The 18032-nt window shown below is 39.9% G+C and overlaps 1 protein-coding gene across 1 annotated transcript in view; it reads right to left on the bottom strand.

The window, feature by feature from the left end:
- Positions 1 to 5188: 5188 nt before the first annotated feature.
- The window catches only part of TECRL (trans-2,3-enoyl-CoA reductase-like), a 72993-nt gene continuing 60149 nt past the window's right edge, over positions 5189 to 18032 (bottom strand). The window contains exons 6-12 of the mRNA XM_009273608.2: positions 17336 to 17441; positions 15519 to 15591; positions 13426 to 13469; positions 9546 to 9603; positions 8128 to 8213; positions 7647 to 7692; positions 5189 to 6105 (exon numbers count right to left, since the gene is read on the bottom strand). Of these exons, the coding sequence (XP_009271883.1) occupies positions 5978 to 6105; positions 7647 to 7692; positions 8128 to 8213; positions 9546 to 9603; positions 13426 to 13469; positions 15519 to 15591; positions 17336 to 17441 (541 nt within the window). The 3' untranslated portion in view covers positions 5189 to 5977. The remainder of the gene's footprint in view (positions 6106 to 7646; positions 7693 to 8127; positions 8214 to 9545; positions 9604 to 13425; positions 13470 to 15518; positions 15592 to 17335; positions 17442 to 18032) is intronic.

The following is an 18032-nucleotide window of genomic DNA, read 5'->3' as shown; positions in this document are numbered from 1 at the left end:
ATGTGAAGTTTGCTTTTTTAAATAAGGAATTCATTAGTATTATTGAATACTCTTATCGAATTTCTTTTAACTATAAATGATTTCCTCTTACTTGGTTTCTCAGTCTTCAAAGGCTTTAGAAGTTAGATAAAAGCAGGTATACGTTAGAAGCCTGGGTACTGTGGAGGTGTTAATATGTGGTAGATTTTTTTTAATCTAAGCACACATATTTCAGGACCCATTAACTTGTCTTTTCCTTTGGTAAAGAGTTTTTAGATTGACTATTACATGGCAAGGAAATTCAGTGCAGATGATTTCAGTCACACAGTGACCGACGCTCCTCACCTGGACAACTGCTTGTCCAGTCAGACAAGGTGGACAAGGAAATGTTTTCTCAGATGTCCTCACAGGGCAGAGCCGGGTGAAAGCCAGTCTCTGGTGTGCTAGACAAATAAATAACCAAACACCGGGACCATGATAAAGGCCCAGGACAGCTCAGCTCTTGGTTCTGATACCTGCAGAAAGAGTTGTATGTTTGAGTCACATATGGCTGAAGATGTGCAGAGACCATTAAAATAAACATTTTTCCGTGATGCTAAACATGTGTGATGTGAAAATTGCCTTTCATCGTAGCTGTACAGCAGCCTTTATACACTCACCTATGATAAACCAGGCTTTTCATAATAAAATATTAATCATGTAGTTACTAATTTGTGTGCAATGACAGCACAACACTTCATTTACATTTATCTGAGGAACACTGGAACAGGCATACAGTGTATTTCTCTAAAAGCTTTCATGAATGTTAATGACAGGGAATATCACTTGAAGACAAAACTTGTGCCTAGGAAAAGGGAAGCCAATAAAGCATCATGTGGAAAATATTAGCTTGCTGGAAAACTCTTTATGGTTTGAATTAATTTTTAGTTCAGCAGCACTTGTTAAAACTATAAATAGATAAATAGTCTCTTGCTTTCCTATAGCTTTCTTCTTATAGTGTGCTTTAGAGTCTTCACATTCAGTGATTTTTATTTTATTATATTTAGTTATCACTGCAGGCTCTCTTTCAGAGAACTACTTTGATATCAGGCTGCTTTATCTCATTTCTAATGTTGATAAAAGCCAATTTAGAGTCACTTTCTTTATATAGAAAACTCTTTATGGTTTGAATTAATTTTTAGTTCAGCAGCACTTGTTAAAACTATAAATAGATAAATAGTCTCTTGCTTTCCTATAGCTTTCTTCTTATAGTGTGCTTTAGAGTCTTCACATTCAGTGATTTTTATTTTATTATATTTAGCTATCACTGCAGGCTCTCTTTCAGAGAACTACTTTGATATCAGGCTGCTTTATCTCAGTTTCTAATGTGATAAAAGCCAATTTAGAGTCACTTTCTTTATATAAAACAATGGAAAGTACAAGATATTTTGATGATAATAGCATCTTTACAAAAGGATGACCATCTGCCTTTATTCACTTCTCCTGCTTTCAGTGTCCTATTGAGCTCTACTTTCCCTATGGAAAGATGAAATCACTGAGATCATTTTCAGTCCTGTCAGCTGCAAAGATGTGGTAACCGTCTTATAAGACAAGCATATGGCTGGGTCTTAAGGGCTTTTTCAAACTGGGGATCCAAACATAGGCTGCCAAGTTGTGTACAGGAGCATCTGCCATTTCAGTTCCCCACCACAACGCCTCCCTGTACCACCAGGAAGCCTGGGCTGGTGCCTGCTCTTTTCCAGGTTGGCATTTCATGGCAAGAGCAGGCCACAAAAATGCAGAGATGTGTATCTGAAGGCTTAACTTTTTAGGCTCCTGAATTTGAAAGTCTTGGGAATACTTTGGGAAAGATGAGACTCACCCATCTGGAGGATCACAGCAGAAACCCGGTTGCAAGCTGCAGGGTGAACATGGAGGGACCTGGATGTTGAGCAGTCTCTCCAGGTGGACCAGGAAGCGATTATTTTAAGATACGCTTTGAGCTCACAGACAGAGCAATGCCATTCACACAGTCCTTGTTGGGCAGGCTAGGAAGGATCCATTAGTACTTCATCTGATTTATTTTTACATAATCCCTGCCAAAACTGTTGTCTAGTAGGCCCAATGTCTCTGTATCTTGCTTTATTTGTGGTCTCTTGGCTTAGATGGCTTAGCTTCTGAGGAGCATTGAGCAGGAATTGCCCCTATACATGGGGGCCTAACTGTTCCAGTGACCACAACAGCTCCTCATATCTAACCAGAATGTGTCTCCAACTTCAACCACTCGATTTTTCTGCTGTACGGTGCTGCTGCCTCCTGCCTTTTGTGACAAATGCTGTAATTTGCCTCTACGAGCTGTTAGGAAAGCTTTGGGGCTGACAGAAGCCACAGGGCAGCTCAGGCTGGCCCTTGGAGCAAAGGCAAGGGCAGGGCACCACGAGGAGTGGATTCACTGCCCTGCAGTCTGTCACCTTTCCAGATGCAAAAACTGAGCAAAACGCATCAGAAAGGGATTTAGCTCAAAGGGACAGATTGGTTTTTGTTGCAAGTAGTGGATTTCATGGCCCTCACGGAGAAGCAGGATTGCAAAATGTAATTTACATTGTCCTGGTTATTTTCCCTTTTCCATGGACACCAGTGCATCCAATCCACTGGAATGGTGACATCCTTAGCAATGCCTGTGAAGCGGCTCCATATTAAGAGTGGCCAAAGTGGGGAGCAACTACCCGAGCTGCATCTGATGGCTCAGGCTGAAGGTTGACTCCTTCCCTTTGACCTTGAAACATGATGACATTCTGGTAGTGGTGTGTCCTTGCCCGTGCCTTCCTTCTACTGATGGCACCGAAAAAGTTAGGTCTGTGCTTAAGACAAAATATTGCCAAAGGAATTTGCAGTTAACCATTTACTTCCTCATCAGCCCCTAATACAAGAAATATCAGTATATTTAGAGCTCAGTAAGGCATTTTTTTCTGCAGGTAATCAGCATAGTCATGACAAACTTTGCCATGAAAATGTTTGTGTGGAGACAATTGCTCTGGTTCAAAAGGTGCATGGCGCTTGTGGCTAGAATCACTGTCCTTCACAATTTTTTATATAGTGATACTTACATTTTGCCTGGTGTCTTTTTGTTTGCTTGGGGTTTTTTGTGTTTGGATTTTTTTTCAAAAGCACAACATTTATCAAAACAAAGACTGAGCATTTTTATATACTTTTTGTTTTAAAGCAAAACATGGCCCCCATGCCAGGAAGGTAACTTACCTGTTCTAATCATATAGAACTTGCCCTGAAAATCAGAGAGGGCAGAGTAATACAGAAAGATTTGTGAAGGTGCAGGAAGTTGGATTTATTGCTATTTGTGAAGCCATTTAACACTCTTCAGAACAATTTTAGCTGGTCAACACCCCATTGGTGCATCTCAAAATATCTGCCATGTTTATCTGAGACAGCCTTCTGTAACCTCTCTTCATTTGTTATTACCTAGTGTTTGCTCTTAGCCCCATTTTAAAACTTTAGTCATTTACTACAGGAGCCAAAAACCTTTTCCCCCCCACCCCATGTACTGAATGACCGACTAATAAGCAGGGAGGTAAACAATTTCTGAAGTACTTCCTTTGCCTAAGCTAACTGTTGAATAGGAAGAGCGCTCCTAGCAATTGGAATCACTCTGGAAACATGCCTTGAACAGACTTAAATCTGCAGCCATTGTAATCAAGAGATTAATAGATAAGTAAGTAATTTTGGCAAGTAACCCTCCCACACAAACTATTTTATACTTGAAGACTGCTAAAATGAGACATTTAATAAACATGAAATGAAAACAATCCCAGTAGCTGGATTAAAAAAATAAACAATAGTCTTGACTCACGCATTTAACACTGGAAAAAAATGGGTTTCAAAAATACTGTTGTTAGGTATAAGTGACTAAAGAGTACAGAAAATAATTTTTCAAAAATAGATCTTTATTAGCAGTCTGGGTTAGAGAACTGGATGTTCACTGTGACTCAGGTTTTCCATTGAGAGGAATAAAAAATTCTAGGTGTTCACAGGTTACAAGTTAAAAAATATGGAAAGTAATTTATTTACATTACCAAGATGAAATTGAGTTACAGTGGCTAATAGGATAGGTGTTGTGAGTTAGACATTAGAAGAGGGATATGAACCCAATTTACTGGGCAAATTAACTTTGTTAGAACACTTGAGCTGGTGCAAAGATAACAGTGCCTTTAGGAGACAAAATGCCTGCCTTGCTTGTGTACTCTGGTGTTTCTCTAATGATTAAAGTTCTTTAGGCAAGCTTTTCCACCAGCCTAAGGGAGCCAAAAGACATTGATAAATGTGCAACAGAAATAGAATGAAAACTGGACTTAATGCCCTAACTGTCCCTATCTTAATACTTGCTGAAGCAGTTCTGGTTTTTTTGCTCTCTGTAACTAAAATTGCTAAAAATTGTGCTTCTGCATGACATGGATGCCACTGATTTGCAAATGGAGCTAAATAGAGTTTTCACAACTTGAATAACAAGCCCAGAGAATCCCTTAAAAAATAATGTCCTGGAAAGCAAAGTAGCAGATAGAGACTGACCAAATTGAAGGGGAGGTGAAGCCTTTCAGCAGTGTCCATCTGAGGCAGTTCAGATAAGGTCTGAAATGCATTTGGCAGGATCCCTTTCCTTTTCAATAACAAGCTGTACTCTGGTTCACCTTGTGCCCAAGGATTTCACAGTGCTTGATACTAGTAAGGTGAATGGTGTTCAGTGCCTGACTGCATCCAGACAAGGGGATCTTAACACATTTGTTAGTCCAGAAAGTCTTCGCTATTTCCAGAACTGTTCAATGTGAGTGTGGTGGGTTGACCCTGGCTGGATGCCAGGTGGCCACCAAAGCCACTCGATCACTCCCCTTCCTCAGCTGGACAGGGGAGAGAAAATATGACAAAAAGCTCGTGGGTCAAGATAAGGACAGGGAGATCACTCGGCAATTACCGTTACGGGCAAAACAGACTCGACTTGGGGAAAATTAATTTATAACCTGTCAAATCAGAGTAGGGTAATGAGAAATAAAAACTAAATCTTAAAACACCTTCCCCCCACCCCTCCCTTCTTCCCGGGCTCAACTTTACTCCCAAATTCTCTACCTCCTCTCTCCCCAGTGGTGCAGGGGGACAGGGAATGGGGGTTGGGGTCAGTTCATCACACGTTGTTTCTGCTGCTCCTTCCTCCTCAGGGGGAGGACTCCTCACACCTTGCCACGCAAACCCAATCAGTGAGAAAGGGGGGTGGACTTAAATGATGTACCCAAGGTCACGCTGCAAATTAGTAGCAAGATGGGAAGCACCTCACAAACAGTCCCCTCCTGGGGTCATGGGACTGATCTGCCTACCTGAAAACAAAAGAAAACCAGGCCTCTCTGCAGTGATCAATTTAAGCCAATTTGTATTGAACAATTTGCTATGAGATTCAATTAAAAAAAAAAGAAAGAAAGAAAAACCTTGTAAAGCTAGACTAAACTATGTTAACAGCATAGCGGTCATTCTTTGATGTGATGCTTTAGAGGAGCTGAGGCAGAACGTGCTGTTCTTGTGCAGTTTAATAAAAATAAGGCTATGAAACATCTTCTGATGCAAAAATCCAAGACTCTCGTCAACATCTAACACTGAACCTTAAAATCACCAGACCTGAATGCATGCAGATGAGCTGTATTCGTTAATTCTAACAGCATCTGTGCCCATTTACACCAGCTAAATATCTAGCCTAACATTCAATATAAGCAATTTTCTCGTCCCTTCCCAATTAGCTCCATTACAGAAAATCTAATTAAATCATATCTTTTAGCAGGAACCAAGAATTCAAGAGCTACATTTTTTCACTTAATTAAAAGCTCTTCGTCTTGAACTGTTAATTTTCTGAAAAAGATATCCAGTAGTTCTTCCTCTGATCCACTTTGGTTACTGAATGAAATGGCTCATTTACTCTGAGTTAGCTCTTGAACTGTACGCTTAGGCTTCAACTCTTGTTAAGAGCTTAGAAGATGATAGGAATCATAGCTGCTTTTCTCCGCACCTCTGGATAAAATCTCTTCAGGTACAGCTTGTGTTTCTTTTGGGCCCAGAGAGACATCTGGATGACCATCAGGAAAGCAAAAATGCCAACTACCAAGGAAAAGGAGAAAAAAAAAAAAGGGATCATGTGTCTTCCTTCAGTGTCTGTTTCTGTGAATACAAGAGGGTTTATGGAAAAGTCTGCAGTCTCTTCTGTGGGCAGGGGCAAGTTAACTCTGCCCTTGTTTTCAGCCTTCCAGTTGCTGATACACCATAGCCTGAAGCTCAGCCTCCACATCAGAATTCACACAGACGTTCACATCTATTAGACACACCCTGTATCACCTATGACTTCGCCATAAATCACAAGGCCTCCTTGGGCACGGTGCCGTCTCAACACAGAATTACCCATGGCCTCTCTCGACTTGTTCTGGTTTGCTTTTGGCCTATAACACTTCGTTTTTACCCCTGGCGCCCAACCATAACAGGGAGCTGTGCTGTAACTTCCTGTTGCATGGAGGGAGAGCTCGGCCCTGGGGCAAGCAGGCAGCAGGTGCACGAATAGGTTTAGCTGCCTGCCAGCGAGGTCTCACAAAGCCTAACAACTATAGATGCCCCGGCCGCTGCTGTGGTTGTCAGGAGCCAGTAAGCGGTCTCTCGGGTACCTCTCCCTTCGGGCTGAGTGACACTGAATGGGAAACGCTTTTACAGGTGCTTTTTGCAAATTCATTGTCCTTTCTTCCTTAAAATGAGCTGGTGGATCAGAAACATTCATTTGGCATCTGGTCAAGTTGTGTTTGGGACAGTTACAGCAAGGATGAGTGTGCTGCGTATGTTGCTGCTCCCTGCCCTTGTAAACGCAGACCTACAATGTCCCCAAACTTTCAGGTCACTTCCATACCAGAGCCTAAAGCACAAAAATGTTGTCTCTTTTCAAACAAAATTAAAAGTTTAATTTTTGTATGATGCAGTTTCATCCACTTCTGAAATGCCTTTCTTTTTCATTTGTAAACCATGTGGGGCTACTTTTTGCAAGTAGCTTTTATAGGTTTCTATTTTAGAATGGAAAAATAATTTAAAAGTGAACGTTTTGGAGAGCTCAGTCCCAGGGACCATATTTGTATGGGTATTTAGGTCTCTAAGGATGCAGGAAAGTACTGAGCAACAGTTGCAAATGCTACTAAGCAGGCTGCCTGATATAAGCAAATGGGGAAATGCTACCAGGAACGTGTGTGTCTTTCCTCTTTTGAAATACTAAGTACATCTGTTTTCCTCTCCCTATTAGAAGTATTATTCCAGGTTTACAATGCAAAGAAATTTTCCTATATCAAAAATGATTGACTGTAAATGAAGAATACTGACTTCTTTTTTTTTCTAAATTTCAAAGTCTGTTTTCACTGTGGAAACAGAAGAAACAACAATATTTCACAAAAAGCAGAGAGCTGGTTTTGATCAAAAGAAGATGTTGCAATAGTGTTCATGCTCTCCGCAGCTTTCTGAGGGTAGCACTTTGAAGGTTTATACAGTCATGTCACAGGGGATTTGATGGCAATATTTCATATGCCATAAATTTTTTGGCAAATTTTAGATTTCCAGAATTCAATTCTGCAAACAACAATTTAAAGGCTATCTTCATTCTGTTTCAAACTTACCTGGCAGGGTTTGTGTCATCACTGTGAAACTAATCCAAGACCCAACCTGTTGCAAAGGAAAAGGCACTGTTAATTGTATACTTTATGTAAAGCAAAAGGGCAAGTTTTCAAAAGTGACCACTTCCCCAAAAGCTCCCCTGGAGGAAGAGTGTGATACTCATACTGGAAACGGGAGAGGAAAAATAGCTATAAAGGGACCTCCCAGTGTGCTGGATGGGGATGAAGAGATGGATGGTAAATCCTTGGATCACTGGGGAGTCTGTAGTGGAGGGGAATATACACAAAAGTCACGATATTGATGTGAGGGAAGAGAAGGGTCTGGTGGGGAAACATTTGTGGGAGCAAGGAGACTCTGACATACAGAACGTAATGATTGATGTGCAGAGGGAACTGGGTGGAGGTGTTGCAGATTTTCTGCAGGCAAAGGCTGAAACACGGTAACCACCTACCCTTTGCATATAAGCAGAAGAAAGTCATGTACCTCATACGTATAGTTGGGACAGGATACCAGCAAGAAGAGCCACGTGAAGGGGTTGTAGGTTGGACTTGGAAAACAGGCTTTATTTCCTTTATGAAAGGAAAAAAAAAGAAGGGAAAAAAAAAGAAGGGGGGGAAAAAAAAACCAAACAGGCAAAACCAGTTTCAACACAGGGAGGGGAACTGAGCCTTATCACAACTTGCCTATGTAACAGCCATCCCCTCGGCCAGTGCTCCCAGAGTACAACATGTTAAAAAAGTTTCAGTGAAATCTTTTGAGATGGCAAAAGCTGTATTTATCCCAGTGAGAATGCTGCTTAGCGAACCATGTATCAGTTTTTACAGGAAAGGTCTGGCATGTCCAAAGGATTCAACCTCTCTTTGAGAGAGACAAGTAGTTTAATGCAGACTAGCAGGCAAGCAAGGGCTAAGGGCACTCTTCTGGGATATAAAGGATGCAGCTGTATCTTATTCAGCCTGACTCAGGAATGTGAACCTGTCCCCTCTCACATCCTCATCCTTCATCCCAGGGTAGCACAGGAAAACAACTCCACAGCTAACAGCATGACTCTCTACAGCCACTGATAATGGTCACACAAAATGCCACATATGCAACACTTCATTTTTAAGTTCTGGCAACAATGCTATCCTTAATACTTGTAGGCACTGAGAACACTGATGAATTATTTGGCTCTTCCTGCTTTTAAACTGAATCAAGCCCCTTGCAACAAACAACATAAGCACCTGCCTAACCACGGCACATCCAAAGCTTTCCAGAATAGAAACTGACTTCACTGTGTGAAGTTGATCATACTGTGGTGAAGTATTTTCTTGAATAGGGTGTTATAGTGCAAAATTATACTATTATTATCTGAAAATATATTTTACTTTCTGCTATATATAGTATAACTGTTATTCTCATGGTACAAAAGACCCTGAAAACCCATGCTTGGAGCAGCGTTTTAAGAGCATACATATACATTGATGCCTGTGTAGGTATTCATGAGTCTATCTTTGTGTATTTGTATATGTGTGTGTGTATCTTTGCATGAGATGCACGTATCTAAAATTTCTGCAATCTAGTTTAAAAGTTTTTGAAACTTATTTAAAATGGAATCCTCTGTTGTCAGTCAACAGGATGCTTTAGAGAACTTCCATGCTTAAATCCATATTTAAATTGCAGTTGTGTATAATTAAGATAAATTTGCTATAAGCATTGGAACAACAACAGTCTTGCTAATGTTTCCTTGTCACCACATTTATTTTAAAGATGTTATACCGGTGGCATGGTACCTACTTCATCTTTCTTAATGCGGTGGATCTACTGTGGATGTAGATACGTGAATTACTGTATACCAGCAGAAGATGGATAGGTTAAGCACACTTCAGTCTTAAACAGACAAACAGGAAGCAAAGACAGACCTGAATGATTTTGGTGAGCTAAAGCTACGTTGATAAAGTGATTTCCAGCTTCACACATCTGCAAGATATTAAAAACATATTTTCAGTTGTATGCCTAAAATGCTGCGGTAACTGTGTTGCAGTGCATAACCAAAATCCCTCCATTACAGCTTATTCTCTGTATCCAGAAAATGTGTGCTCTGAAATGTCTCTCCCATGGGAAATACGTTCTGTGATCTTTCTTTGTCAAATGCACAAGTGTCTAGTTAGCACCGTGGGCGCAGCCTGTGTGAAAGCCCATGTTTCAGCTCCGTAGAGCTCAGTGCAGGCAGGCCTTCAGTGTGGTTCCCATGCCCAGCATGTACAAAATGCTTTGGTCTGGGGAGATCAGAGAGGCTCCCTGAGGTCTAAGGAATGTAGCAAGACACTTCTCTGAACTGAACATCATTGTCAGGATTTGGATTTAATCCAGCCTGCAAAGAAGCAGCTGAAAAGTTGACCTCTGGTTTTGTAAAGATGTCGTGAGTTAATGTGCCTACCCTCTTCCTACACATACTTTCAAAGGTGTTCAGCCTAACACCTTTGTTACGCCGGTTACAGAGCACAGTAACCAGTTCTCTAGGTAGGTCACAGAGGAAGGAAAAATAGGGTGAATAAACAGGCAGCGGTTCTCTGAAGGGCAGACTGGACGAAGGGATAGTAGACGGGAATTGATAAATGAAGGGAGCTGGTATTATTCCTGGTTCTGCTACTCTCTGGTTATGCCATTTCTAGCCCTAACCAACCTCTCAAACTTGATCTTTAATATTTAGATGGTTTAAATCTTTGGAAGAGGTACCGTGTCTCCCCACTTGGTTATACGGCATGTAGCACAAGGTGATTTCAGATTTGCTTGTGGCTTTCAGTCCTTCATCAATTACAACCACTGTAGAATCAAAACCAATTACTACCCATATTTAAAGTGGGAACTGGTAGGAAACCCAGTTTCAATTCCTGAAAAAGAAAGCCTGTCAGTACAGCAATCTAATTTTATGGTTTTCATTTTTCCCCTGCTTTATGAAGAAAACCAAAATGCTATATACATTTCAATCTTGGACTGAATTGAACTTTTTTATTCGTTTCTGGGTTTGAAGACTGTTTTCTCATCTCAAATTGAAAAAATGCGGTGTTAAAAAGTTGTGGTTTATTTTATCATTTGTACTAAATTTTGCAAGGCTGGAAAAAATTAAGAAATTAAAATGAAAAGGAAGAGTGCTAAAACCTAGAAACGTTAAAAGTGTAAAGTCACAAAATTAATACAGAAAAAAAGAAATACGATTGTAATTTTTTAAAGCCAATTGTGAAAGTCATCCATAACAAACTTCAGTTAAAACTAATTGAAAGGAATATGTAACTTCATTTTATATCGAAATGTGCCATTATCTGAAAGAACACTGTAGCTAGCATTGCTGAAGAATTTTCCCCTTTTTGGCGGAGAGATTTCTGTGGGTTTTGTTAGGAAACTTTAAATCGGTTCTATTAGCAAAGCTGTTATTCTGCATGGATATGTAGTCATGGGTCAAATCCCGCAGCCCTTTTATGTTTTTTAATTACAACTAACTGGCTGTCATCTATCATAAACACCAGATGTAACAATAAATAGGTCAAATCCCGCAGCCCTTTTATGTTTTTTAATTACAACTAACTGGCTGTCATCTATCATAAACACCAGATGTAAAACACTAAATAGCCAGAAAAGGAACCTCTATTATGAAATATCATATCAGAAGCTGTAATTTTAGCCATAGCAGTAGAATTAATTTTCATTTACGTACTTCCAATTGTGAGCTAGGAACATGATTGTTTCTGATTACTATTATTTTAAAGAAAAAAGTTTCAAAGTTAAAAGTGTTTTTGTGAAACACTATACATACTGAAATGTGCAATGCCCCTACTATTGTGGAGCAAGAGATAGTCACCCAATATAGTTAACACCTACTAATTCTATAATCAATTCTAAGTAAAACAAGCAAAGGGCATTTCTGCAGGGATTTTTATTGGCTTACCTTTGACTCTGCAGCTGCATTCTGCTGTAATTAGCTCTTATGTCCCTCTTTAGAAATGTGGCTGCTAATGCTCTATACCAAGAAGTACTGCTAAATGTAAGCTAGTCCTTAGTCAGTGTCTCAGATATAAAATATGGGGCAGTAGGGAACAGCAGAAAAAAGGCTTACCATATTTATGACGATAAAATATTGAAGTCTACATACCGTTCCCCCTCTTTATATTCCATGTGTACCCTATGAGAAAAACATTCCTGCAAAGCTTAGAGTAATTTCTCTAAATGAGAACCTTTCAGAAGGGCCTGCTGACACTCTTCAAATTACTCAGTACTGTTGTTTACAGCAGCTGCAGATGTATACACTTAAATCAGGATATGTAATAAAGACAAGCCTTAAAAGAGGGGGAAAAAAAGAAATCTTCCAAATATTTTGTTCATATGTTTTAGAAACATGTGAAAACAGCTTCAAACTATTTTATTTTGTATGTTGCTGTTTTATATTCATTGTCTGGGAACCTGCCAGATCAAGGTCTGAAAGGGAAAGGTTTTGAGTTTCCATGGGTAGGAAGTTCTCAAAAGAGCTGCAAAAATTCAGACCACAGACCAGGTGCTGATGCAGATCTGAAGGGGATGGCCATACTTTATAGCAAATACCCCCGACAGGACTCATCTCTTTGCTTGATGGCAGCATTTTCCATAAAAGCTATAGCAGGGCGTGTTACATCGAGGAGAGGAAGGATGTTTCATTAGAAAAGGAGGCTTCTTCTATGTGGAGATTTTGACGAGGACTAGTTTTACTGGTAGCACTGAATATTCAGGCAAGCGGTTTGCTTGGTTTCAGGTAACCCCTGAGCTTGAGAAGAGTGCAGACAGTAAGGCTCTGGGCACACCACTGCCTACCGCTGCCACAACCTCCTGCCTCCACAGTGCAGGATTATTGCTTTCGGCTGTAAGACCCTCACTGAGTGCGTGAACTTCTTCATATGAGCATTTTGCTTGCCTTTGCTATGCCTTGTTAGGGCAGGAAAAGCTGAGAATTGCATGGCCAACCCCCAGAGGCAAACACTGCCAAAACTGTGATCTTTAAGGGTCCCAATTTACGAAAGCGTTTAAATATTGATAAGGAGTTGTTTGAATGCTTTTCTGAATAGTGTTTGCCTGAAGGAGCCTAGACACGTTACTGTCCTGTCTTCCTGTTATATTTCTGGAAACTGGTCTGTATCTGATTTTCAAAGAGGCTGACTGTTTTGGCTACTGACCCATGCTTGCTTGGGAAAGTCAACACTCAGCATTTCCAAATGCAATGCCCACGGAGGATGGAAGAGAATTTTCATGTGAGAATTTCTTACTGAGCCTCTGTCTCACTGTATGGTTATGTTCATTCAAACATCAGGTTCAGTAGACTCAGCCATCCTTCATCACCTGCTCTTTCCCTTGGTTTAACCCACTTTGGCAGGGATTGTTTATTGTTTTTAATAGCTGTTGAGGTTAAGTTATTCAGGGTACACAGTACCGTTGCAAAGTCTGCTTAGGATTTAATTCTTCAGTGTTTTAAAAATGGCAAGTTCCAATCTGTCTAAATATTAGTGTTTTTACATAATTATGAGTAGTAATAATGCTGACAATGTTCTCATGACTCTCAGATACAGAACTTCACACTAAGGTGTATATAGGTATATAGTACTAGGAGACTTCCTGGCCTGGAAACCTTAATAGATTATCACTAAATCCAGTCAAAGGACACAGGGCTGTGGGCGTGGACATATATATACACAAATGCATAGCAGCATTACTGCATTTTGCTAAATCGTGAGTTACTCCTATTCCACAATCATTAATAAAACTTTAATTTTTACATACCAGAAAAGCAAGGGCAGCAAAAGAAACTTGTCTGTGGCCAAATGCTAGAAAATAGAATGAAATTATAAATTTCATTTTACAGTATGCACATGGTTTGCTATGGGTGAAATTAATCTAGTGCTGAGGAGCAGAAATACTTCTTTCCTGACAGGCTCTGCAGAAAGAATGGATATTATCACACACAATATGAAGACAATGCAAATAGTAACAGCACTCTAAAAATGCAAGTCTCTTCACCACTGATCTCAAGGCAGTTTTCACCTAACTTTTTCTAGTATTTGTCAGCTTCATATATCCAAGTGCTTTGTCAAAGCAGCTTGTGGTTTTAAATTCCTTGGAAAGGCAAGGGGAGGGATGAAGTGAAGGTCAGTGGCAGAACCAGGCCAGGAATCACAACCTTACCCATAGGCCCTTCTATCTCCATGAGCAGAGAACCCAAGACACAACCTATCCTTTACTTTTTTTTTCCCCCCAGTAGTGAAGCTTTACTATATAGCCTCTATCTGCTTCACAGTCTCACCATGCAAGAAATATATTTAGCCTTTGCAATTTTTACCTGCCCTTTGCCTGCCCTCTCCTTTTTGCTATTGTGCTGTATCATGTTCATCTCCAAAGGTTTACAGTTCTTAAGTAAACCTTGGTCATGGCTGAGGGACACAAACCACATGTATGTACCTCACTTCCTTGACCAAGTCTCATCGAACCTTTACTTTTGAGAACCCTTTTTCTCTGGCTGGCACACAACTCCTCTGTGGTGCTATGGCCATGTGCTAAAACTCCTTCTCAAAACAACCAGCACATGTCAACATGTGAGTATGTAGCTGCTAAGCAGATGTTCTTCATGGGCCCTTTGTCAGCCTGGTTTAATTTACCAGTCCTGCATAGCATTCTGCAATTACCTGCTTGCCTTTCTTTAACTGTCCCCAAACCAGCCATCTCTGGATATGGCTGTGGAGGTCACCTGCTCCTGCATCCAAAAAAAACCATCAATGTTTTACTGATCCAGCTAACTATGCCAGAGGGCTGGTGATCTCCAGCATTAGACCCATGTACCTATATTTTTCATTTTAAGGCAGTGGCAAGCAATTAAAAGTGCTTCTTCTGAATGCTTTCTCTGTTGGAAAGCTGTGTCTTGAACAAATAGTTTCCTCTATAAAGTAGCTGCACCTACTGATCTGATGGCCCAGACTGCTAAAAACTGTGTCTAGGGAGGTTTCAACGTTGTTTGCAGCATTACTGTTAAAGCCACACCAAATTCAACTGTCTTTCAATGAATGACATCATTTTGAAACAGAACTTTTGTGTTATTTTGAAAGGAAAGCAAGTGCCATGTAGGAGAAATTTTTGATTGAAAAAAATTAGTAATTTAACTGAGCGTAAATAAAAATGGCAAAGCAAACCCTTTGTTCCCAAAGCTCATAGATAAGTGTAAGATGCAGAGGAAAAGAAAGACTAAGGTGTAGCAAGGAAAGTAAAATAGCAGGAAACAAAACGTATGACAATTATGCTCAAAAGAAGCAAAAGTTCAAAGAGCAAACAAGAAGAAAAAAATCATGAAGAAACAGCAGTGCAACAATAAAATATAATGAGAGGGAACAAAATGATGATTGAAATCTGGAAGCAAAAAACATAGGATTTTTTTCATTTTTATCAGCAGTATCTGATTGACTTTTACTGATTTCTCACAAAAAGAAAAAATTCTTAATTTTCATGAATAGGATATATCTTTAGCAAATAAATATCTCCCCCAAGGAAATGCAGCCAGCTCTAGTTCTCTCCTGCATTCTTAACACAAATATTGCGAAGATGAGCAAAATATGTCGTTCTTTGTGTTTTCTCCACTTGGCAAATATTTCCAGTTCATAAAACTGGACAGCGATTGACCATTGCTGAACAGGAACGTACATTCAGTGGCACAGCAGGAGTGCCTCCTGCACAACAATCTTCCTTCTGACAGGGAGTAAAGGCTAATCTCTGGCTAGATTAGTCATATGATCTCATGTGGGGGCCACCTGTTGATTTTGGAGGACTTAAGGTTGCATACCAAAAACTTTTTAAAACCAAGGTCAGTTTTGTGTTCTACTTATACATACATGGTGGCGTATATCGTGGATGGTTGATGTAGTATGCAATCCAGGAAGTGAATCCCCAGTGAAAGGCACAGCCCTGGAATGGACAAAAGATACTTTTTTTTTTTGTTAGAAAAGGCGATAAACAAGTACAAACCACAACTTCATAAATATAAATTCTGGTAAGTGCAAAACCCTGATGACCATTGAAAGACTTTGCAGTGGTTTCTTGAGTCACAGAATATAGATCTTTTTAAGATGCTATGAAGCCACTAAAAAAAAAATAAAAGGATGCACAGTGTAGATTTTTTGGATTGTGTTGAATGTGTTTTATGCCTGTTGTAGGAACTGATGTTTGGTTTTTTCCTTATTTGATTCTACTGCTGAAGGGCACATTTCTCTGAGTTGTCCTATTAAATGTCTAGGGCTGGTTAAAACAGCTGAGCTGTTACTGTACCTTTAAACTCAGCATTTCCAAGCAAGATAGAGCTAGCCAGAGTGCTAAACCAGCCGAGACAATAAAGAGTAAAACTGAATAGTCCTGGTTTAACCCTGGCAAAAAAAAAAGGCACACAGCTCCTATAAAGATATTTGAGCTACACACTGCATCAACTCCCATGGATTCAGCCCCACTTCATCCTCTTGTTAAAAAGCAGCACCCCAGCTGCCTTTGCTTGCTGACTGAAGCCATGGGCTTGGGCAAGCCCAAGCAGAGATAATGTGGTCATGTTCTTGCCCTGTGTAGGGGTCACTGCTCCCATCCTTTGTACAAGAAAAAAATAAAACCCACCAGCCAAACAACTGAAACCACCCTGGAAACTGGATAAAGCCTTTCTACATGTCTAAGTTAAGGGTCCAATGCTCAGTACCTTCTCAGGAAGAGCAGTGTGCAGGGACTGGCTCCCATAAGTAGGGCTGCAAGTCAGGCTTTCTCTTTTTAATCTTTTTATGCAATGCCACTGTGGTACATGTACCACAGACATGAGGGGACAACAGTAACTGTGAGTCCTTAACTCCCACGTGCATGAATCACTTTGGAAATGGCACTCTGGTTCCAAAGCCATTTAGCTTATATTCCTCCTTTTATTTTTAAACACTGTGTATGGTAAAACAACATCTCTAGCTGTGCATCTCACTGCCTTCTTTCTGACTGGAATTGAGTCAAGCCCCCTATCATGGCCAAACATTTATCTCCTTCACTAAAATCTTAAATGTGTTGCAAAACTTTTAAAGGGAGGGTCTTTACATCACACTGAATGGGATGGAGGGTTGGGTGATACAAAATGACCAAGATTGAGTATGTGAAATAAAAGAGCCTATGAGTAATGACACACAGTTGAAATTCGGGAGGCTTTGGGAGGCAGAAGACGCTAGGCCAGCTCAGTATCTTCCTTCCTGAGACCTCCACCTATAGAAGGAGAATATATTTTGTTTTCTACTTGTAATTTGATTTTAGCTTCCTCATGCAAAGCCTGTCTCTTGCTTTCTATTTATATTGCACTGAGGAAGTGGAGTGTGATTTCTGTCAGCATTGCTAAATGTTGCAGCAGCATACCTCATAATAAAGTAACATTCAGTCTGCAAAATATCCTGGACATGACAATCGGCCCCTTGGGTGGATGAGTCAAACTGGACATTGACATGCAGGAGCTAAAGTGGACGTTGATTTCAGCTCATGTCCTTGGGGACATGGCCCTGAAATTCTTCCTATATTTGTATTTTGACTACTCATAATTCCTGGAACTAGAAAATAAATTATTTTTTATTTTCCTATCTTCTTCTAAGGACTGCTTTGATATGAGGATATTCTCTCTTACACAATATGATAAACATATTGTCACCTTTATCATATTTTTCAGAGGAGTGTGCCCTCCCGAAAACTTGTGAACAAATAATGTCTCCAGAAGATGTCTGATGTAGTGTAAACAATGGCAGAAGCAGGCCAAGCTGGAAGAAAAAAGAAAGAAATTAAGGTAAGTGAAAGATTGCTTTTTATTACTTCACAGTTTAATGTCACAAAAGGAATAAGGACTGAGTCACAGAGTCACACTGAAATCATGGGATTTAAGATATTGTCTTAATTGAAGCATCTGGAACCAAAGATTAATGGAATAATTTTCAGTATTATACAAAGTTGCTTTCATTTTGCAGGGAAGCAACTTATTTTTACTAGCCTCAAATCAAAAAGAGCTCCTCGAGCTCTGAATGTGATACATAGCCCTGACAAGACATTAAAACAGGACAGCTGTGTATACAAGCAGGCGTCTGCCGTGCTTTTCCAAAAGACGTCTCCCACATTTTAAGGCCACCTTAACGCTCCTGTAGGATGTGTCTGACATTTAAAAACATTCTGAATATCTTCTGAATGGTTTCCTTGTCCTTTGCCAACTCAAGTAGCTTCATGGAGGTAGTTTGTATTTCATTTCCTTGTGGACACAAAATGAGATTTTGTTGCAAAGTTAATCCATATTGATGGCTTTTTTGTTGCCTGTTACAAAGAAATGAGGTAATTGTTGTAGAAATTATTATACTGATTCT

Source organism: Aptenodytes forsteri, unplaced genomic scaffold (genome assembly GCF_000699145.1).
Source record: "Aptenodytes forsteri isolate BGI_AS27 unplaced genomic scaffold, ASM69914v1 Scaffold93, whole genome shotgun sequence".
Taxonomy (NCBI): Eukaryota; Metazoa; Chordata; class Aves; order Sphenisciformes; family Spheniscidae; genus Aptenodytes; species Aptenodytes forsteri.
The sequence above is the reverse complement of the archived record's forward strand: the minus strand, read 5'-3'. Positions and strand labels throughout refer to the sequence as shown.